This window comes from Nannospalax galili, unplaced genomic scaffold, assembly GCF_000622305.1.
Source record: "Nannospalax galili isolate Female #2095 unplaced genomic scaffold, S.galili_v1.0 scaffold1105, whole genome shotgun sequence".
NCBI classification, from domain to species: domain Eukaryota; kingdom Metazoa; phylum Chordata; class Mammalia; order Rodentia; family Spalacidae; genus Nannospalax; species Nannospalax galili.
In genome coordinates this window covers 67,038-89,669 of record NW_008353211.1, presented here as the reverse complement: position 1 = coordinate 89,669, position 22,632 = coordinate 67,038, and the positions used below count along the sequence as shown (strand labels likewise).

The 22,632-nt window shown below is 49.6% G+C and overlaps 1 protein-coding gene across 1 annotated transcript in view; it reads right to left on the bottom strand.

Moving 5' to 3' along the window:
* Positions 1-8,617: 8,617 nt before the first annotated feature.
* Gabbr1 (gamma-aminobutyric acid type B receptor subunit 1) overlaps positions 8,618-22,632 on the bottom strand; it is a 29,999-nt gene continuing 15,984 nt past the window's right edge. The window contains exons 12-23 of the mRNA XM_008850452.3: positions 21,297-21,539; positions 20,698-20,761; positions 19,077-19,154; positions 16,669-16,819; positions 16,103-16,235; positions 14,790-14,906; positions 14,600-14,707; positions 14,136-14,229; positions 13,398-13,525; positions 10,777-10,905; positions 10,441-10,584; positions 8,618-9,736 (exon numbers count right to left, since the gene is read on the bottom strand). Of these exons, the coding sequence (XP_008848674.1) occupies positions 9,563-9,736; positions 10,441-10,584; positions 10,777-10,905; positions 13,398-13,525; positions 14,136-14,229; positions 14,600-14,707; positions 14,790-14,906; positions 16,103-16,235; positions 16,669-16,819; positions 19,077-19,154; positions 20,698-20,761; positions 21,297-21,539 (1,563 nt within the window). The 3' untranslated portion in view covers positions 8,618-9,562. The remainder of the gene's footprint in view (positions 9,737-10,440; positions 10,585-10,776; positions 10,906-13,397; positions 13,526-14,135; positions 14,230-14,599; positions 14,708-14,789; positions 14,907-16,102; positions 16,236-16,668; positions 16,820-19,076; positions 19,155-20,697; positions 20,762-21,296; positions 21,540-22,632) is intronic.

Genomic DNA, 22,632 nt, shown 5'->3' with positions numbered 1-22,632 from the left:
ATGGATGGTGGTTAGCTGCCATGTGGGTACTGGGAACTGAACCCAGGTCCTCTGCAAGAACAGCCAGTGGTTTTAATGCTGAGTCATCTCTCCAGTCCCTATTTTTAACTATTTGTATGTGCACCTGAGTACAGATGGCCTTGGAGGCCAGAAGCATCAGATTCCCCTGGAGCTGGAGATACAGGGAGTTGTGAACCACCCAACATTGAGTGCTGGGAACCAAATTCATGTCTTCTGTAAGAGCAGCACATTCTTAACCACTGAGCCATCTCTCCAGCCCCAATAACACTGATTTTCAGAAAGAGAAATAATGTTTTCTCCCTAGAGAAAACTGCTCTCCTAGAATTCAGAATATCCTGTGAAAGGGGGGAGGGTGAGTGTAACAGTATTTGTTAAGGCCCATTAAGGGAATGCTACTCCTTGGTCAAGCATGGCATGTGTGTGTGTGTGTGTGTGTGTGTGTTTGGTTTTTTGAGGAAGGGTCTCCCTGTAGTCCCAGCCAGCCTGGAACTCGCTACAAAGACCAGGCTGGACTTGATCTCATAGATCTGCCTATTCTGCCTCCCAGGTGCTAGGATTGAAGGACTGTGCCACCACATCTGACCTCTTTAACTATTTTTAGTCTACAATTTCAGAATTTGTTAAAATGACTCTCACATATCCCAGGCTGGCCTTCAGCTTACCATATAGCCAAAGATGACCCTGAATTTCAGATCCTTTTTCTTCCACCTCCAGAGAGCTGGGATGACAGGTGTGTGCCACCATGACCTGTTTATATGGTTCGAGGGATCAAACCCACAGCCTCATGCATTTCAACAAGCACTCTGTGAATCTGCTACATGACTTTCAGTGCAAAGAATGATATCAGAGTCCCTGGTACTGGGTGCCTGGTACTGGGGCTGAGCTCTTGGAATATCCTGGAACTCTTGGAGTTCACACTGGGGCATGGTGGTGAATGAGGGTGCCAGACACGTCCCTCCAGCCTGGGATCTGCATTTGTCTCCAGACCTCAGGAAGGGCCAGATTACAGCCCCATCCCCACCACCCCTTGTGTACCTCCACCTTACAGCTCCAATGCATGGCACTGGCAAGACTGCTCAGCAAATAAAGGCACTTTCACAAAGTCTGACCACTTGAGCTCAATCCCCAGAAGTCACATGGTAGAAGAAAACTGACTCCTACAAGCTGTCCTCTGACTTCCACACAAGGCCTGTCACCTAAAACTTATACTAAGGGAGGTAACCCAGACAGAAAAACAAGCCATGCATGTTTGCTCTCATGTCAATCCTAGTTCTACATCCTTAAATGTGAGTATATATCCTGATGTAACTTCAGGAATTAGGAAAATGGAAAAGAATCATGGAGATAGGGAAAAGAAAGAGCTCAAGAGATGAGGATAGTAAGAGACAGCTGTTATGGAGTGAAAAATGGGAAAATAATGGAAAATTCAGGGCACCCTAACCCTAACTGGTGCAGAATAAGGGAGGACTGTCTGAGGGAGAGAAAGAGGGGAGAGAGAGAGAGAGAGAGAGAGAGAGAGAGAGGAGAGAGAGAGAATATACACATGTGGCATACAGACATAGCATACACACAGAGACACAAAAAATGGATCTGACATCCTCATCCTCTCATGGCCTCCAAGGACAGAGAGAGAGAGAGAGAGAGAGAGGAGAGAGAGAGAGAATATACACATGTGGCATACAGACAGAGCATACACACAGAGACACAAAAAACCTTGTCTCAAAAAACAAGCAGGGGCTGGAGAGACAGCTCATCAGTTAAGAGCACTGGCTGCTCTTGCAGAGGACCGGAGTTCAATTCCCAGCACCCACATGGTGGCTAACAACCATCTGTAACTCCAGTTCTGTGGGATCTGACATCTTCTTCTGACCTCAGGCATTGCATAACACGGGTGCACCACCTGCATGCAGGTAATATACTTATACACAGAAAATAAAAGTTTAAAAAAATATGAAACTCAGAATTACAACAAGAATGTGAGTAAATGTGAACTTGGGGCCACTGCTCACAGGAACCCCAAGCCTACTGTTCCTATGTCACCATCTCCCCAGGCTCCCAGATAGGCCCTAAGTGTGCTTGCATCTTCCAGCCTCTTCATTCTTCCCTCAGGAGCTGGTGGGTCACCTCGGAGTCAGGGCCTACTGGGAGAACAGGGGCTCCAGACAAGTTAAGTGTCCTCAGCTACAAAAGGCTGGGATTGGGCCCCACCTTTCGTCCCTTGCAGTTTCTGCTTCTACCACAAGGTGGCACTTGGGAGCCACCTAACACTCCTTCCTGGACTATCATCACCAACTCCTGCCCACGCTGGACAGATCCTCAAAGCTGGCTTATGACCACCTGTATCACTGACATGAAGATTCCTGGGCCCTGAAACTCCTTCCTGAAGATCGAGAGTTGGGAGTCCAGCACCCCTAGCTGAGCTCCTTGGTTCTGGGAGTCAGCTTTGCCTGAGGAGCCATGGCCTTGGCTGGCCAGTTCCCCCCAGTTGCCCCCCTGCCTCAGCTCTGCATAACCAGTGATGGACTCTGACAAAGTCAGCTTGCCAGGGAAAGACTTCTGACCACCCTCTCTAATTGTCCCAAGTCCCTCTGTCCCCTGGGGACCTCTTGTCACAGAATTTGAGGCTCCCTGGTGTAGGGCAGAGGTCAGCAAACCAGTCTGGCAGCCATGGGATGTGTATTTGTGTGTGTGTGTGTGTGTGTGTGTGTGTGCATGTGTGTGTGTGCGTGCATGTGCGTGTGTGTGTGTGTGTGTGTGTGATTAACGTGTTACTGGGAGTTTAAAAAATTTTTTTCTAAGATTACAGCAAAATACTATGAGCCCTCTCCCTTGGAAGGGACTGTCAATCACCTAGGCCTAAAACTGCCCTTCAAGAAGGCTGTTCTACTTGGAGGTTCTACATGAAGCTACCATGGGAAGAGTAATTACCCCTTTATAGGATACGCACCTCTGTACCCTAGAATCCCCTGCTTACAATCCTCCCTCCTAACCTGCTTTTCTGAGTTCTAAAAAAGCATAACTTCTCTTTTCCACTCTTTCCCTTTTTTGGATATCAGCCAGCATCTGTCTCTCACTCTCTCTCCCTCCCTCCATCTCTCCCCATCACCATCCCTACCCACATCCCACATAGCTGCTCACAAACATTGCCGAGTCTGCCTTATTTAATGTTTTATTTATGTGTGAGTGTATTGCCTGCGTGTATGTAAGTGCACTTGTGTCATGCAGTGCCCGTGAAGGCTGCTAGCCACCACGTGGGTCCTCTGCGGGAGCGGCCAGTGAGTGCTCCTAATCGCTAAGCCATCTCTCCTGCCCCATTTTATTTTTAAAAGGTTTTTAAAAATATTTTATTATTTTTATTTTTTGTGCCTGCATTTATGTAAGTGCACTCCTATGATGTAATGCCCAAGGAAGACAGAAGAGGTCGTTGGACCCCCTGGAATTGGAGTTAGGAGAGTTGTTAGCTGCCATGTGGATGCTGGAATTTGAACCTGGGTCTTCTGCAAGAACAGCCAGTGATCTTAACCTCTGAACCATCTCTCCAACCCCTAAAAGGTTTATCATTTTATGTGTATGAGTGTTTCCCTGCACGTTAAGTGCGTCTGTGCAGTGTCTGTGGAGGCCAGAAGAGGGCACTGGAACTAGAGTTACAGATTGTCATGAGCCTCCATGTGGGTGCTGGGAACCCAGGTCCTCACCATGAGCAGCCCAGTGCTCTTAACCACTGAGCCATCTCTCCAGCCACCCCCTGCCAGCCTGCTTTCAAGTTTACTTCTGAAAGGCTCCTGGACCAGGAAGAGTACATACAGGACACAAAGCCCCAGGCAAAGCCAGCCTTCCAGGTCCCACACTGTGAAGAACTAACCACTCCCTCTAGACTTAATAGAACAGCCCTCACAACACAGCCCTTTTACATTCTGATTACTTAGAGCTAAAGGCAACAGGAAACCAACACCTCCAAAGAATGTTCTAAGGAAACAAGTTTTCCTTTCCTAGAGGAAATTTACATTTGAAAAGGTGTCCTTATCAAGGACTTGCTTAAATCTGCATAACAAATTTTACTAACAGGCCTGTATTTACCACACTTTCCCAGGTCACTTTCCTGTAAGGACCCCCTCTACCCACCCACGCTTTGTCCTTTGTATAGACCAACACGGTTTAAAACCTCAGGGTTATTCATGACCAGATACTCCACAAGCACATGCACAAAGCACACCAATCTTCCATGTGTTTTGCATGTCTCCATGCAAAAGAGCTGGAGCACCTCTTCCACTTTTCCACTGCTCTACTCATGGAAAAGCACATGAGTGTCGTCACTCCCTCCTCACTGCACCGGAGCCTGCCGGGCCCAAGCACCACCTCTGCTCCCTTGAGTTGCTAGTGAGTCATTTCTTTCGGGGACACACACACAAAAGTGGATACCACACAGGTTAAGGTATTTCAGCATCACCTGCTTGAGGGACAGCTCAATATGACAGGAGCCCACTTTATGACCACCCTTGTTAAAGGACCACAAAGGAGAGAATAAAGAATCCCTATGCAAAATTTGGCCTGTCCTACGTGGCTTCAAGTTACTGAGGACGGTGGAGAGAAGCTCAGCTGTGGGGAGACCCCACAGGCAGAAAGGACAGGCGTGGGGCACAACTGGTCCTGAAGTCTCTCCAAAACATGAAGGGCCTGGTCAGGGGCAGTGTCAGGAGACAAAACTGAACTCATCAGGCTGGGTGTGGTGGTCCACACCTGTCATCCCAGCGCTCGAAGCAGATGCAGGTGAATCTGTAAGCTTAAGGTCAGTTTGGTCAGCAGAGTGAATTCCAGGCCAGCCAGGGCGACATAGTAAGTCTCAGAAAAAATAAAGTGATTATGGAGAGAGACGTGGTACCCCGAAGTAGTGAACACCAGTGTGGAGAAGGCAGACCAGCTTCAGCAGCACGCCTCCAGGTAAAGATGCAGTGATGTATTCACCCTGTCCTACATGTCTTTTCCCAGGGTAACAGCAGAGTGATGCTGTGTGATGTCCAAGGCTTTTGCTGGAAGACACATAAGTACCTGCCTCTCCCACCTCTGAGGACACTCACCTTTGGAACCCAGCTACTCCATCAGTTAGAATCAGACCACAGGGAAAAGCCATGTGTAAGGTTTCAGCCCACATCCACCTCTGAAGGCTAAGTGAGGGACTGATGGCTTAACTGGGCCTTCAAACCTCTAGGCTGGTATGGAGTAGGGTGAATTCTCCTGGGGTAGCCTGTCTGCATTCCTGACCCAGAAAGAGAAACAGACATTGTTAAGCTGTTGTGGGTACTTGGTTACACAGCAGTCAATGCAGTTTGGGTATTGTACAACTTAGTGTTGACAATGGACAGGATCTGTGTCTACCACCCCCCAAGCTCCTGGCCAGAAATAAGTATGTAACCCCTATAGACCCCTATTCCCTAAGACAGTCCAGAAAACCAACTCTCAACATTCCAGTCTCTCTCAGTGTCTTGGCCTCTCCCTCTCTCTCTCTCTCTCCTTTCTTATCTGATCCCATCGAGAGCACACACCCCATGGAGGCCATCTTGGCACTGCTGTCTCTCAGTGCCTAGTACACCATCCACAATGACTTGCCCAATCAGGACTTCCTGATGGAGTCAGGCCAGGTGGCTCATGACTCTAATCCCTAGGGGGGCTGAGGCAGGATGACACTGTCCCAGCCTGGCCTGCATAGTGAGTTTCAGGCCAGCCAGAGGTATGTAACATGACTGTCTTTAAAAAAAAAAAATTTATATATATATATATATATATAAAATCTACTGTCTCCAAGCATGATGGTAAACACATGTAACCCCACCTCTTCAGAGGCTGAGGCAAGATGACTTCCATGAGTTCAAGGGCAGTTTGAACTACACAGCGAGTACTGCTAACCTGGATCAAAAAAACGAATTCCTGGGGCTAGAGAGATGCCTTGGCGGTTAAGAGTACTAGCTTTCCTTGCAGAGGACTAGGATTTGATTCTCAGCACCCACATGGCAACCATCTGTTAACTCCAGTTCCAGAGGATCCAACACCCTCTTCTGATCTCCACGGGCATTGCACAACACAGGTGCACCACCTACATGCAGGGAATACACTCATATACATAAAAAGTAAAAAGCAATAAATTAAAATAAAAATACATTTTAAAAAATGAAACCCTGTCTTTAAAAACAGATGTGAGGGAGGGGCGGGGGATTTGGCTCAGTGGTTAAGAGTACTGACTTCTCTTGCAGAGGACTAGGCTTTGGTTCCTAGCACACCTATGGAAGCTAACAACAGTCTGTGAGTCTCATTCCAAGGGATCCAAATCCCTCTTCTGTTCTCCATGGGAATTGCATGCGTGGTGCACCTACATAAATGCAGGCAAAACACTCATAGACATAAAAATGATTTTTTAATTTAAAAAACAAACAAAAAAACATGAGGTTGGAGAGATGTCTCAATGATTAAGAGGATTAGCTGCTCCTGCAGAGGACCTGGGTTCAGTTCCCAACACCCACATGGCAGCTAACAACTGTGCGTAACACCAGTTCCAGAGGATCCAATGCCCTGTATAGTCAGCTCCCAACACTCTTCTGGCTGCTGTGGGCACTGCACACATGGTACACACATATACATGCAGTCAAACATTCATATGCATAAAATTTTTTGTCTTTAAAAAAATAAAACAGCAAAAAATAAAAAAATACAAATACTTGATGAATTACAAAGATAACATCCAAAATGCAGCAAAGTGCTCGAAAGATACTGTAGTGCTAGGCAGAGAGGAATAAAGACCTTGTGCAGGAAAAGGCACTGGGCCCAGTCAGTCAGTTCGGGCCATACATGCCAGGCTGAGGTAGGGCAGAGGTATAGTCTGCCCACTGAGCACAGTGACAGCTGCTTCCTGAGCTGCTGAGGGGGAACTCCAACTCGGCCCCTCACACCTCTGCACCAGGCTCTTCTGTGGGCTCTGAGGCTTGGCTAGGGGCTGGCACTCTTACTGGAGAGTCTGCCTTACCCCTGGCAACAGCAGACCTTCTGACCTTGATTCACTATTCACACAGCACCTAAGTGCAACACGGGTTTGAGGGGGTAATTTCAAACTACCCAGGACCAGGCTGTGGCTCAGTCTTCTGTTTCTGAAGCCAACTATTCATTTTCCACAATGCAGGCTTCTCTATCACACAGGCCTCCTCCCCTTTCCCTGAGAATACTCCTCTGTGGGAAGCAGGGAAACTCAAATTAAATGCAACTGGTCCAACATGGATAATCACAGTAGCATGTTTTCAAATACTGGCCTAAGATTTAACCTGCCGTAAACAGGACAACGAAATAGCAGTCCCCTCCCTCCAGCCCTTGTAGTTCCTATGCAGGGGGAGGAATTGCCTTTAGAGATAGAGTACAGCATGAAAAACTTGAGCTTCCAAAAAGCCTATCTCCAAAATGGCACGAAGATTTATAGAAATCCCAGGATATTTCCTCCCGGATTTTTAAACTTCCATCTTGACAAAGTCTTCGCAAGTTGCTCAGAGGTCCTCAGATAAAGAAAATAAGTTTGGAAACACTCATCCAGAACCTGGCAGCCATCACTGGCTTGCTGTTCTTACTGAGAACCCTCACAGCTTGGACACCTGCTCCAGGCACCCATGCATGCCCACCATTGTCAAGGGAATCCAGAAAGCAGGGACAGGCTATCATGGCCCAGCATCCACGTCAGCCCAACATCCACCACAGCCAAGCACGGCCCAGCACTGGAATGTACAATTAGCCTTGTCCTTGCATGCACCCCATGGAGAAATGTGTTATCATTATTATTATCCTCACAAAAGTGGAGCACACAGATTAGGGAACATTTCTGCATGTGGTGCGGACTGACACTGGCAGTCTGACTCAAGCCCAAGTTTCTAAGCACTGATGCCACTGCTCACTAACCTCAGCCTTGGTGTGCTGCTTTGCCCTGCGAAGCCCTTCATGGATCAACCACACACCTCTAGCACCTCTGCACTTTAAAGCCTTTTTGTTAACTTGGAGCCCCTCCCTGGCCCAAAGCCCATTCTGTTCATAGGACAGAAGGTGAAGTAGAGTCACACTGTTCACTGATTTATTGAGATTTGGGGAGATCCTTCCCCAAGAGACACCACAGTGTAAAAGGGTTGCTACCTCCCACCCCCTCAGTTCACCTGTCCAAACCTGCATTTCATCCTGATGCTCACTCACTATCCACTGGAAGCAGCCTCCAACCTGCCCCCATTTCTTTTTCCTTAGTTCCCACAAAAAATAAAAATAATGATGATAATGATAATAAAGGAAGAAAGCTAAGAAAACAGTCCTGAACGAGGGTGATTTTGAGTACAGATGAAGACGCAAAGGGGAGAGGTAACGTTTGAGCAGAAATTGTGTGCAGAGAGGGGATGCACGGCCCAGAAAACATGAACTGGGGGAAAGTACTTAAGTGTGCACAGGGTGAGTGCACATGGCTCTGTTCGAAGAATAGTTATCTCAGCCAAGTGCACAACTGTAATCCCAGCACTCAGGAGGCTGAGGCAGGAAGACTCTCACAAGTCCAAGGCCAGCTGAGGCAACAGAGAAATACATTGTGTGCAGAGAGGGGATGCACGGCCCAGAAAACATGAACTGGGGGAAAGTACTTAAGTGTGCACAGGGTGAGTGCACATGGCTCTGTTCGAAGAATAGTTATCTCAGCCAAGTGCACAACTGTAATCCCAGCACTCAGGAGGCTGAGGCAGGAAGACTCTCACAAGTCCAAGGCCAGCTGAGGCAACAGAGAAATACCCAGTCTCAAAAAAAAAAGGGGGGGGGGTCAGGGGGGACGGGACATGATGATGTTAAGATACCAAAGAAGAAAGTGCACAGTGTGCTGGAGCACAGGCAGAACAGACATGATGTGTGCACGTGAGGAAGGTGGTTATCGAGTGCCTACCCCAGCACACCACATGCACTCACAACTGTGGATGCAGAGTACACAGGAAGCACAGGACCACACCCACCACGCAGGAGAGGGGAAGTGTGAGCCCGCACAGCCTGGAGGCAAGGAGCACGTGGGCCGGGGTGCGGGTCCCCAGAAGAGGCAACGTTCCAAGAAGGAAAACGTGGAGCTCAGTGTTAAGAACGAGGACAGAGGGAGGTGCTGCTACTGGGAAATGGAGAGGCTCCTGCTGGAGTGGAAAGAGCACTTGTGGGGAGACCCCTGCTGCTGGGAGCGACAGGGGTTGCCGTGGTAACTGCACAGAGGCGTGTCGTGGGAGGAAAATGTGGTGAGCTGTCGGGAGTCAGGACAGAGTAGCTAAAGCAGGGTTCAAACTAAACTGTGAAGTGGTGACAGAAAATTCTATGAATGAATACGAGAGAAAACCGTCTGTTTCCCAGCATATTGGAGACCCAAATAACCCCAGATTCACAGAAGGATAGGTATTTACAAGAGGTGGAGTTAGCACAGCTGGACTTGGGGACCTTGTTTGCTCCCAGACCCCTACCCTCTCCCACACACTCTCCCTCCCCTACTGGCGGGGTCCTTCCTGATATCCCCTCACTTGTAAAGCAAATGGACTCGACTCCCATCACAGCTGAGCCGGTCAGGGGGCTCCGAGGGTCCCCTGGGAAGGCCCCCAGAGGGGTCTGGGGGTGTTGGGGGGTGGCGTCTGGAGCGGAGCTGCTGTCGAGACTGGAGCTGATGGCGCAGTTCTGAGACGCGCTCCTCTTTCTGAGGGAGAGACACAATTGGGGGAGGGGGAAAGAGGAGGCCATGGAGCAGGGAAGGAAGGGAAGGGAGGAGAGATAGTGAAGTGGGGGGGGGCGATAGAGCAAGTCGAGATTAGAAATTAAAATGAGGAACCAAGAAAAGGATGAGGAAAGTCACGGAACGAACAGCACCAGGAGAGAAGGGGTCGGGGAAATAGAATTGGCAAACAAAAGGAGGAGAGAAGGGTCAGTGCACAGACTCCGATAAATCACACCGCGATGTACATCACCCCAACTGAACACTGTCCCCTCTGGCACTGCACTGGACAGCCTGGGCGCGGTGGACACTGCGGGCAGCTACCCCGAACCACTCTGCTGTGAATACACACCTCCCCCAGCTGCTGTGAACTGTGAATGGCTCACAGCTGCCACCCCCTAACCCCGGCCCTGCCGGCTCTTTTGCCTCGGGAGGCTGAGTTGATAGTTTCAGCCCCCACTCCAGAGCCTCCTTCACCTCAGGCTAACACTGGACTTTGGCTGAGACCGAAACTTGCCCCATTCCCGGGTTCCCGCTCCTGCTCCACTCACTCCTGCTGACCCCAATACTCACTGGTTCACCAAGGTTTTATGAGACTGTAAAACACCAACACTTCAACCTACATTTTGGGCTCAACTTTGGACCCCCTAAGACACGGGTCTCCTGGACTCCTGCCATCACCTACACACCTCAGCAATGATCTTCTCCAGTTCCCGGTTCTCCTTCTCCAACAGCCGTGATTTCTCTTCCTCGTTGTTGTTGGTGGACGACCCTGTCTTCATGGTGTCCTGCGTCTCGGACTGCCATTCCCCTCGGGTCACCAGCCTGCGCATCTGAGGACAGAGGATGGGCACGGGGTGGCCGAGCAGGCACTGAGTCAGTAACTAGCTGGTGGAGGAGGGGTAACAGGTAAATGAAGGCCAAGCTGGGCCAAAACAAGGGAGTTGTGGAAGGAAGAGTCAGTCCCAGGACAAAGAGGCAGAGGGTCCCAGGGCTGGGGCTGGCGGCAGGAGAGAGAGACTCACCTTGGGCACAAACAGCACAACCAAAGTGATGTAGGAGGAGAACACGATGGCCAGAGATGCGAAGGCAAAGGCTGCATCTTGCTGGCTGGAGAGAATCATGGTGACAGGGGCGGTGATGAGGCACAGGACCTGCGGAGACAGCGTTTGGGAGACTGAGTCAGCAGCTCAGGTGGGATGCAGGCTTTCTTCCCCCAGGAGAGCCCATGAGGACAGAACAGGGCCCTGGTGAATGTTCCCCAAATTCAGGATGATCCTTGTCCTAGGTAGACTGAACTATCACCTCTACACAGCTGAGTCATCAGAGAGGACAGCCTCTGTCAAAGGAACTGCCTAGATCAGACTGGCCTGTGGGCATATCTGTGGGAGACTGCCTTGATCTTATTTATTTTTTATTTATTTGTCATTTATTTATTCATTTATTCACTCATTATTTTTGTGTATGAGTGTTTTGCCTACATATATGTAAGTGCACCTCTGTCATGCAATGCCCACAGAGGCCAGAAGAGGGTGCTGATCTCCTTCAACTGGAGTTATAGGCAAGTTAGTATCTGGTATGTGGGTGTATGGGTACTACAAACTGAACCCGGATCTTCTGCAAGAGTGGAAGATCACTTAACCACTGAGCCATCTCTCCAACCCCCAATCGTCTTGATTATTACTTGATGCAGAAGGACCCAACCTACTGTAGACAGCACTATTCCCTAGGCAGATGGTCCTGGGCTGTATAAGAAAGCTAACCACACACAAGCCTGACAGTAACCAGGCAATGAACCAGCAGGCAGTGTTCCTCCGTGATTCCTCCCTCGGGATCCCTCCCTCCAGGTTCCCGAGTTCCTACCTTGACCTCCCTCAGTGATAGACTGTGACCTGTAAGTGTAAACCAATACACCTTTTCCTTCCTAAGTTGCTCTGGTCAAAGCATTTTTTAATATTTTACTTATTATTTTTATTTTATATGTATGAGTGTATTGCCTGGATACAAGTATGCCCGTGTCATGCAATGCCTGATGAGACTAAAAGAGGAAATCAGATCCCCTGGAGTCAGAGTTACAGACGGTTGTGAGCCACCATGAGGGTGCTGGGAATCTAACCTGGGTCAGTCCTTGGCAAGAGCAGCCAGTGCTCTTAACTGCTGAGTCATCTATCTCTCCAGCCCCTGTCAGAGCATTTTCATCAGTGTTCAACTGGAAGGAAACTAGAACCCTCAACTCCAAATAGATAAAAATCTGGACTAAATTACCCCAAACCAGTTAGTTTCCAGCTCTAGGTTAATGCTTCCCTTAGAACAGAGCTCCCAGGATCTCTACAGCCAGTCAGTCAGTCCCTGAGAATGTCTGTCAAGTCACCACTCAGAGTTGATCTGGTCAACTGTGGACCAGCAAGGAACATCTTTGTCTATTTCATGAGTGGAGACCAAGGCCTACGTCACAGGGTAGTGCAAAGTGACATAATATAGTGTTCTGTCTTTTCGGCCTCTTTCTTATGTGTGTCTATGTGTGTTCACATGCACATGTGTGGGCATGTAGATGAAAGTTAGAGGAAGTCAGCAGTCATCCCTCCTCCATCTTGGTTTTTGGACATGGTCCCTTATTGACCTGCGTCTCAGCAAGTAGGCGAGCTGCCTGACACAGTGACCCAGGGATCCTTGCATTCACCTCCTCAGTGCTGAGATTACAAGCACACACCACCACACCCAGCTTCTTCCAGTGTTGTTTCTGAGGATCAAACTCAGGTCCTCGTGCTTACAGGACAACTGACAGTCATCAACCCAGGCCCCGATGTAATGTGCTTTCTAAACTGCTGTGTAGCTCCAAGTTGAAACACTGCCTCCTGGAGGGAGGAGGGAGCCAAGTAACACTCAAGTTGTAAGGCTCAGGAGGCCCCTCCCTGAAGTTATACAAGCAGTAACCAGCTGCGCTGCTGGCAAAGATAAGATTCTGTAAGGTGGACAGAGAACTCCAAGGATGCGGTTTTTGTGGGTTATCACCCATGCTGGGCTTGGCTTCTAGATGACATAGCTGCCATTAAGTCCCACATGATCCTGTAAGTGACCCCAATAAACTCATTGGTTCACCAAGTGTGCTAGTTAGTCTTAATTCTCAACTTGACACAGTCTAGAATCACCTAAGAGTCTTAATAAGAGACTGTCAGATCATGTCGGCCAGCCCTGTGAGCATGTCTGTGGGGACTGTCTGATTACTAATGCCAATTGATGTGGGAAGACCCAGTCCACAGAGGCGAGGAGATGACGGGTGGGTAACTAATCCCCAGACAGGGGATCCTGGACTGTGTAAGTGCAGTGACGTGGTAGAATACAAGTAAGCATGAATGCATTTATTTCTCTCTGTTCTTGGCTGAACATGTGACTACCTGCTTCAAGTTCCTGCCCTGACTTCCCCTCAGTGATGGAATTCTAAGCTAAAATAAACCCTTTCTCCCCAAAGTTGCTTTGATCAGGATATTTATCACAGCAAGAAATGAACCTAGAACATTGAGCTGGATATCTGTAAAATTGTCTCTCTGGTGTATCGTGGTACTGTCTAGTCTTCTGATTCTTCTAGTCTACCTTGAAGAGTGCTATTCAGCATCCAGGACCAGCAGCGGGTGTCAAGGGAGCTTACCGCCACGTTGTAGATGGCCATGCCCACTGCCCTGTGGTCGTTGATCTTCTCAGTGGACACACTCTTGGTCTCATAAGCAAGAAAGATTCCCAGTAGAAGCAGCAGTCCCTTGTAGCCATAGAAAATGCCTAGGAAGGCAGGAAGGGTCAGCGGGCTACCAGGAGCTCCCCCCAGCTCCCTGCTTCCGACCCAGCCCTCTTCTTCCTAGCTCTCCACATACTTTGCCCCCGGGGCTCCTCGGCGTAAAGGAAGCCCTCCTTTCCATTCTAGCCCCTCTGACCTAGCATACCCTCACTGTGGCCCCACCCCTACACCCACCCACCAGGCCCAGACTCACTACTGCCTCCTGAGGGGAGGCTGGGAATCATCTGATAGAGACTACACAGTGTCTCACACCTTCCTTTCCACAGGGAAACAGCAGCAGTCCAGGCTGCGGGGCTGTTCACTATGTATGTTTGTAGATCAAAGGAATGTTTATGAGGCTGAAGGGAACCTGAACCTATCACCTTACAACCCTGGTCTTACACTGGGGAGCTGACCAGACATGGATAGGTGGGTCACTCCACTGGGCCTCTGATGAACACTCCTACCTACAGCAAAAGACTAAAGCTGTCCTGTTCTCAGAAAGTTTAGTGTAATGACAGAGGCACTGAAACTGGGTCGAAAGCTCAATCCCAAGCCTACTGCAGCCACCCCTCCCTTCTCGTAGGCACCCCAGAAACCCCACACCTTACACACCCAGCCATGTATTCATCTTCTTTGAGCTGCAGTGCTCCAGCTGGGGCAGAATAGACACATCGATGTCTTCCTTTGGTTCCTCCTTGGCAAAAGTCTGAGGGAGGAAAGACACAAGAGGAGACTCTTGCCCAGTGCTCCCCAGCCCTGGCCAGCTCGGAGCTCAACTCTGCCACATCTTCCCTATGAGATTCTCAGTGCTGAGCCGAGTCCTACTCCAGACAGGACTAGAAGGACTTGTTCTCCACTCTCCCTGATGTCTGGAAACCTACACATGCCCCCAGATCCCTACCACTTCCTTTCTTCAGATCATTCTAGAAGCCTCTGATGAGGCTCCATCCAGGAAAGGCAGAAGACCAGAAAACACTCTCACTGAGTAGCTTTACCCTTCAAGACCACAAGCCCCAGGGATGCCGAGCCAGTGAGTCCTGCCCAGTCTCCTACCCCAGCTCCTCCTTAAGTGATACCTCAATGGTTTGGTGCAAGGGGTCCACAATCTGCCAGATGGCAAGAGTCAGGACATCCATGCCCACCAGCAGGCCCACCGTGGCATACAGCTTCCAGGGCTCTAGGGTCTGAGTAGACATCCAGAGACAGCAGGTCAGAGGGAAGTCCTCTATGGCCAGGAACAAAGCCTGGGGCTGGGAAGCACCTCACCTTCCTCCATTCCTTCTTTTCCTCCTTCTTCGTGAAGACTGTGTGGACCCACCAGATCTTGGTGAACATGGAGCCATAGCCCAGACTAAAGCCCAGGCCCAGGAGCCAGAGACGGGCCTAGAAGGGGAAGAGGGCACCAATAAGGGTGGGGCTGAGGACATCCATGATGAACGGGGTGGCAGGAGGCAGTGTAAGCAGTGAGCAGATGACAGAGCAGGCAAGCGGGGAGCCAGGGCAAGACTCCCGGCCTTCATTCATTCCTCCGGTTCCTCTCCAACCCTACAGCACAAAGGTGATCTTGCTAAGACCTCCTGATAATGCCCAGTGTGTACAGGTTACCACCTTCACACCTCCAAATGTGACACAGTACAGTCCATCCACCAGCCTGGTCCACCTCCCTGGCCCTCACCTATCCAGTGGCCATCCCACCCATGCTGAACCATTCAGTCTCCCACATCCACTCTCCTTGTATTTGCTAGCCACATGTGTTCCCACTACCCCTGGAGCATCTCCTATTTCTCCAGCCGGTAGATCTCATGTATCTTTCAATGCAAAAATACCACCTCTTCCTGAGGCCCACTCAAACACAGACTGTGAACTGCCTCCGTTTTCTGTGCCCACAGCACTCTCTGTGGTTCCTGCTTCTTACCACTCCCCTCACACACAGCTACCTGTTTTTCCTGCTGCGCTCTGATTCATGGGAAACACACTGTTCCTAACAATGCGGGTACATGTGTGTGCAAGCGTGTGTGCTTAGTGTATGATCGCAGCAGGAAGGCAACAGAGAAGAAGAGTGCCAGGGGGTAGAACCGAGGAGAACAGGTGCTTCCTGAAGTACAGAAGAAAGCCTCTAAGAAGCCAGCCTGTCCCCACAACCCCAGAAACATCCAGGCACCAAGATTCCAGGAGGCCAGAATGGTGTCCCCCTCCCCCAGCTCCCCGCTTAGATCCTGTCTTCATCCTTCCAAACCCCAACCAAGGCTCCCATGGGAAACTTGCAATTCTGTTTCTCAGCCCCCCACAACACAGACAAGCCACCATTGTCCGTGGGTTCTGGATACAGACCCCCTTCCTTCATCTTTGGTACTGCCCTCCTTTCTTCTACAAGGCATACCATGGCAACCTTGCCACTGGCAAGGGAACTGAAGAACGGAAAAGGTTTAGAGCCCAGAAAAAAAGGGACAAAGCTAGAGAGAGACCAGAGGGCAATGCCAGGTGGGAGGACAGAGACACCAGTCAGTCAAAGAGGACAGACAGACACAGAGGGCTAGGGGAGCCACATTCTGCAAGGTGTATGCCCACCACCTCCTCACCTGGCAGACAAAAGGGAACTGGCTCCTCCCGATGTGGTAACCATCCAGCCCAAGGGGGAAGACAGCAGCTAATGCCAGCGAGCAGCCCACGGCAGTCAGATTGTTCAGGTTGGGCTGGGAGTTCTGGATATAACTAGGACAGGGGCGGAGAGGGTGGGAGAGGGAGAGGGAGCAGAATTACCCCCTCTCCTCCAGGGAGGATGGCTCTCCAAATGCCACCAACAGCTTACCCAGCTCACCCTACCTCCAGGATCACTAAAGGAGACAGGTTCGGGACAGGTGGCCAAGCTGTGAGGCTGGAGGGCTTCCCCCACACAAAGCCTACTGGAATACTCTATTGAGAGCCCAAGACTGTGTCACGAGGCCTCAAATGTTTTTGTTTTTGCCTTTTCCAGCTGGTGGCTTTGGAGGAAGGCTAGGGGTTACATTTGATTGCATTTTTGGTGAGTTAGCAAGGAGGCCCCTCTGGATCTTGGGAGTCACAGTTCTCTCTGCACTCTTCAGGGAGCACAGGCAGTACCTCAGAGAGGCAACCAGAGCAAGATCAAGTCAGAAGAGAAACTTACCGGACGTGGGAGTTGTAGATGTTAAAGGACAGACAGACAACAGCGAGGACAATGCCCAGGCTGGAGAGAACCGAGACGGAGATAAAGAGTTTCTGTGACAGGAAGCGGAATGTCTTGATGACCATGGTCTGGTCAGCTGGGGGGGACCCTCCTGCATGGTACAGGGGAGAGGGGAGGAGAAAGGAAGGAGGACAGCGGCATGAAGATGGGAGAGAGAAAGAGGACTACAAGAGCCGGTGGCCACTTAGTGGCTGGCTGAGGACACCGGGCCCTCAGTGCACTGAAGGGCTATGGCAGGCGAATGCTCAAGACCCTGGGGATCTTGGGAAACAATCAGAAAGTGAGAAGATGGAGTGGGTGCTGAGGGTCTTGTTCTACGACTGTTCTTTCTGCCTCTCTGTCTTACAGCAAAGGAAAATGGGAGGTAAAGGGTACGGCAGAAAAATCACCCCCAGAGGTCACTGGTCACCCCATCAAAAGCTGCCAAAGACAATTACAGAAGCAAAAGCCAGAGGAGCTGCAAAGTACTGAGTGTGGTCTTCTAACCTCGGGCAAAACACACAAAACTGATTTAAAGTTTGCTATTCCCCAAAGGGTGTTTTCCAGTTCAAATGTGCCGAAGGTAGGGGTGGGGGAAGCCCACCTAATTTCAATTTACTTAGCTTTAAAAAAAAAAAAAAAAAGCTAATTTAGGCCACATAGCACTTCTAACCGCACAGAACACTGTCCTAAATTCAAGCTACGAAAATACATAAAATAAAAACTGAACCACCAAAACAAGACATGCTGCAGCACTGGCAGCACTTGGGAGGCCAATGCAGGAGATGGCCACAGTTTTGAGGCCAGCCTGGCCTACAACGTGAGTCTGTCTCAAAAAACATAAATCAATAAAATAAACTAGGGCCAACAAGACGCATCAGTGGGTAAAGGTGATTGCCGTGTAAGCCTGGTAACCTGGGTTCACTTCTCAGAACCAAGTAAAAGTAGAAGAGAACAGACTCCACAAGGCAATCCAGAGTTCCACAGGTGCACCATGGCACGCATGCACACCCATGCACACACACATACAATAACAGTGATAATAATTTTTTTTTTAAAGCAAAGGCTGGAGAGGTGGTTCAGTGGTGAAGAGCACAGGCTGCTCTTCCAGAGGACCCAGGTTCAATTCCCATCACTCATATGGTGGCTAACAACGATCCAGCTCCAGGAGATCCAACACCCTTTTCTGGCCTCCACAGGTACTGCAATACATACATGCAGGCAAAACACTCATACACATAAAATAAAAATAAACAAATCAAAAGAACTTAATAAAATAAAAATAAAGCAACATTCCAGCGGTGCTGGGAATGAGACTTCACTGGGCTGGTGTGCTAGAAAGTTCCATTTATCAAGTCGATACACCTGGGGAGAGGAAACCTGATCTGAAGAATTTCCTCCATTGGACTGGCCTGTGGCCATGTCTGTGAGGCATCTTCTTGATTGTTGAGTGATAAGAGAGGGCCCAGGCCACTGTGGGTGGTGCCACCCTGGGCAGGTGGTCCTGTACTGTGTATGAAAGCAGGGTAAGCATGGGCCAGGGGATCAAGCCACTAAGCAGCATTCCTCCACGTTCTGTGCTTCAGCTCCTGCCTCCAGGTTCGTACCTTAAGTTCACTCAGTGATGAACTGTGGTCTGGATGTGTAAGTCAAATAAACCCCCTTTCCTCCCCAAGTTGGTTTGGGTCAGAGTGTTTTATCACAGCAATAGAAGCTAACTAGGACAGCAGATTAGGGGGCAGTCACCTCCACTGGCACCGCTGCCCTTCTCCATCAGCAGGAACCTCCCTTTGCCCATATCCAGTATCTTCCCCCTTTCCTATCATTTAGCACACTAAAACATAACTCAACACAATGCATGTGGTAACCAGGCATGGTGATGTATACCTGCAACCCCAACACTTGGGAGACTGAGGCAGGAGAAGCACTGTGAGTTCAAGACCAGCCTGAGCTAGGTTGAGGCCCTGTCTCAAAAACAAAAACAACAAAAGCCAGAAATTTAAAAAAGCAAAGCACATGGCAGCCAGTGACAACGACAGAAAATTTTGCCTCCTCTTCTGCAGTTAAGCAACCATGTCCCTCAGAGACAAACAGGCAGCTGTGGGTTTAAAGTCACTGGTTCATGTTGTATCCAGGCTCCTGGACGGTTTCTATTTCCCACCCCTTCTGCCATGCCTTTACCCCAGTTACCCCAAGAAAGCACTATCAAACAGGGTGACACTCTGCCTGTTCCCTCTCCACTTAGACTCAGTTCCTCTCCTCTCTTGAAGACTGTGTTCACTGAGTCCCTGCTTTGACCTGTGTTTCACCCAACAGCACCCTCCCTCATTCAAATGCATAATGGTTTTCCTTGATTATTCAGAGCTTACCGATCCACTTATCTGTTTTGGACCAGGAAAGATCATCCTTGGTGCTGTCGTAGTAACCAATCTTCTTATAGCTGCCACCTGAGCAGAGGACAAGAGTGACGGGAAGAAGTCACCAGGCATGCTCAAACGCCCTCCTTCCCCAAAGACAGCATCTAATGCCACTTCACCTGAGCAACTCCAGGATGCTGGGAAGGACCCAGGACCTGGCCCAGCAACCTCAAGCAACACAAGATGGTTCCCAAGGCAACTCGAATAAATAATACAACCCTAAGCGTTTCAAACCCTTCAAGGAGGAAGGCACGTCCGCCACCCATCAGGCCGCCTCACACCTCTCCCAGCAACTCGTCTCTCACTCTGATTCTGGCTTTGGAAGCTTTAAACAGTTACTGCTTATTCTCCCTCTTGTGATGGACAGAATCATAGGATCACTTTTCCCAGGGGCTTTAATTTTAGAACTCTCTCTCCCTTTGGCTTGGGTTCTAATGCCTTGGATAAGATACATCTGCCTCTGAAAGCCACTAAGTGAAATGCAGTCACTCTCAAAGCTCCTCTCCAGAACAGTCCCAGTTAATACAACTTTGCTTCCAAACACCAACTCACACCCACTTGACTCTGGCTGAAGGCCAGTCCCACTTGTCCCACATACAAGGACAGTGGAGAGGATGTGGGAGGGGAGGGAAGAAAGGGACTTTTCACAGGGGGCCAAGAAATGGGTCTCTTGGCCAGGCCACCAGAGGCAGAGTCTGGTGGAACTGAAACATTAACTTGTAGAAGTTCTGCAGCAGACTCCTAAGTGAACTAAGTTATTGGAAAATGCAATCCAGAAAAGTTAACTAGACATATGCTATTTTTACATAGGGAGGAAACTAGATGGATTCCCTTATAAAATAGACCCCGCCAGGTGGTGCATGCCTTTAGTCCCAACACTCGGGAGGCAGAGGCAGGTAGATCTCTGTGAGTTCAAGGCCAGCCTGGTCTACATAGTGAGTTCCAGGACAGCTGGGGCTACAGAGAAACCCTGTCTCAAAACGCCAGAAAAAAAAAAAAAAAAAAAAAAAAAAAGGCCCCGCCCCCCCCATAGGTTCAGCTTTCTGTAATCTTTCAGGATATACAGACAGCTCTTAACCCCTCACCCAGCCTCAGGAAGGTAACCCTTCGTGTGTGTGTGTGTGTGTGTGTGTGTGTGTGTGTGTGTGTGTGTGTATACCTGTGTCATGAAATGCCTACAGAGGCCAGGAGGGGGCATCAGATCCCCTGGAGTTGAAGTTACAGACAGTTGCTATGTGGGTGCTGGGAACCGAACCTGGGTCCTCTGCAAGTGCAGCAAGTGCTCTGAGCCACTGAGCCACCTCTCCAGCCCCCAGGAAGGGAACTTCTGAAATGAAACTGAAGCCACTGGGAAGAGAGATGAGCGCTTTTTAATCTGCGTGCCCCTTTGAGGGCACAGAAGCACTGAGCATGTCTATCCTTTTTGTCATTATTTAACAGCTTGATGAACACTGGAAGGGAGAAGGGGGATACTAGGAAGTCTTGTTGAGACTCCACATTCTCCTCCAAGTGGGTGCCCAGCCCAGTCCTTTCCTGCTCCCACCCTCCCCAGGCTCCCCGCCCCCACACTCACCCTGCAGTTGCTCAATAAGCGTCCATGCCATCCGGGAGCCGCTGGCATCAAAGACCACATGGCCCTGAGTGGAATCAAGTGGAGGAGAGGGGATGAAAGTCAGAGGAAAGAGAGCATCGGGGACTCTGAGCCCTTCTGTGTTTGATGTAGCTGAGCTCCTGAATGAAGGCTATTTATGGTGCTGCCTGCATATAGGACACACCCCAGATGCCTATACCCTAGATTCTAGAAAGTCTTCTTTTGAGAAGCTTCACCCATGGGACCTGAATGGCAAAGAGTCCCCAGAGAGAGAGCCCAGGAGCAATCACCAAACCCCACTGGGCACTAATTTCCTCACTTTAAAGGGAATAAGATGAACACTCTATTTGCTCTTTAAAATCTGACAGTTCTCATCTGACCTATAAACACCTGGATCAGCTTAGACAGCGATTTTTTTTTCTTTTGTGGGATTTTTCTGGTTTGAGGGTCCCTCCTTCCCTGGTCTAAGACTGACTTTTACAAAGAAGTAACTAGGAAAGCCGGGGAACTCGTGTTTCTAGACACCCTCTGAGGGCACCCCTGTCAATAGGGTGTGTGTGGCAGAGGCTGCTGTAACTCACAGAGACACCCTCAAAGGACGAGGAGTTCATGGCCCGGTAGATTTGGTCAGTTATGGTCTGGTTGTTGTAGTTGAAGTCCTCCAGGCGCACGCCTGAACGGCCACCTCCTCCAGATGTCTTGTTCAAGGCCAAAGCCAAAGCCCAGATAGCATCATAGGCCAGTGGGGCCTCCTGGAAGCCTCCCGTCTCCTCAGGATGTCTTTTGAGCCTCTTGGTTAGTTTCTCCACAAATTCCTGGGATGTCTAGGGGGAGGGGAAAAAAGCATCAGAGAGTATGTGGGCGCACCAGGAGGGGCCTAGTTCTGGCTCAGACACTGTGCCTGGAGTGGATGGTTTGTGTTCCTGTTGTCGGGTGGACCATATGCACAGTCAGAATCATTAGCTATCCCATGTGTCGGTCTCTGGGTAGAAGCTAGTAGACTGGAGCGGGGATTAGCTGGGTCCATGGTCTTAGCGTGTACAGCTGCTAGCTCAGAACTACATACAAACAGAGAAGTCTGATGGATAAACACTGGGTGGTGAATGGCAAGGGAGAGGGGCAGAGACAGAGAGATGGAAGAGTGGATTGCGCAATGAAGAGCCGCGAAGCTGGCCTCCTCCCAACCTTCAGATTTTCCCAGTAGAGTTGACCCCGGAGCTAACAGCTCCTCCGATGCAGAGAGAGCCCAGAAAAGGTGACACCACAGCCTTTCTCACTCTGCCTGCCAACAGGGAAGACTTTTCTCTCGGGTGCTAACTTCTTGCCATCCTGGTATGATTTCCACTTCCACTGCATCTTAGTCTGGTGACAGCTGGTGAAAATACCCTTCACAACTTGGAGGTCCATATCTAACCCAACTCACACCTCTCTTGGCATTCAGCCTTTTCCAAGAAAGCTACAAAGAACAGCAATCGCTTTAACTCATGGAGGAAGGGACACAGCTGTATATATCACGCCTGGCGGCATGCCTATGGGCAAACAAATCTCCAAACCTTCCCTTCCTTACCGCCCAGAAACAGACAGGACACACAAAACCATTTCTTGGCAAAATGCAGGTAAGACAGAGGAACTTCGCCTCTCTATGGAAGGAATGATACATAAATGAAGTAAAAATATCTTTGTCCCAGGCCAGTAAGATTGCTCAGGGGGTAAAGGCATCTGCTGACAAACCCAATGACCTGAGTTTGATCCCTGATCCCTGGGACCCTCTTGGTGGAGAGAAAGTAGTCCCAAAAGCTGTCCTCTGACTTCCACGTGTACACTGTGGCATGTGCACCAGGGGTGGCACACCACACACACATACAACACACGCACCAAAATAAATAGATAAAATAAAGTTTTTTTTAAATATATAGC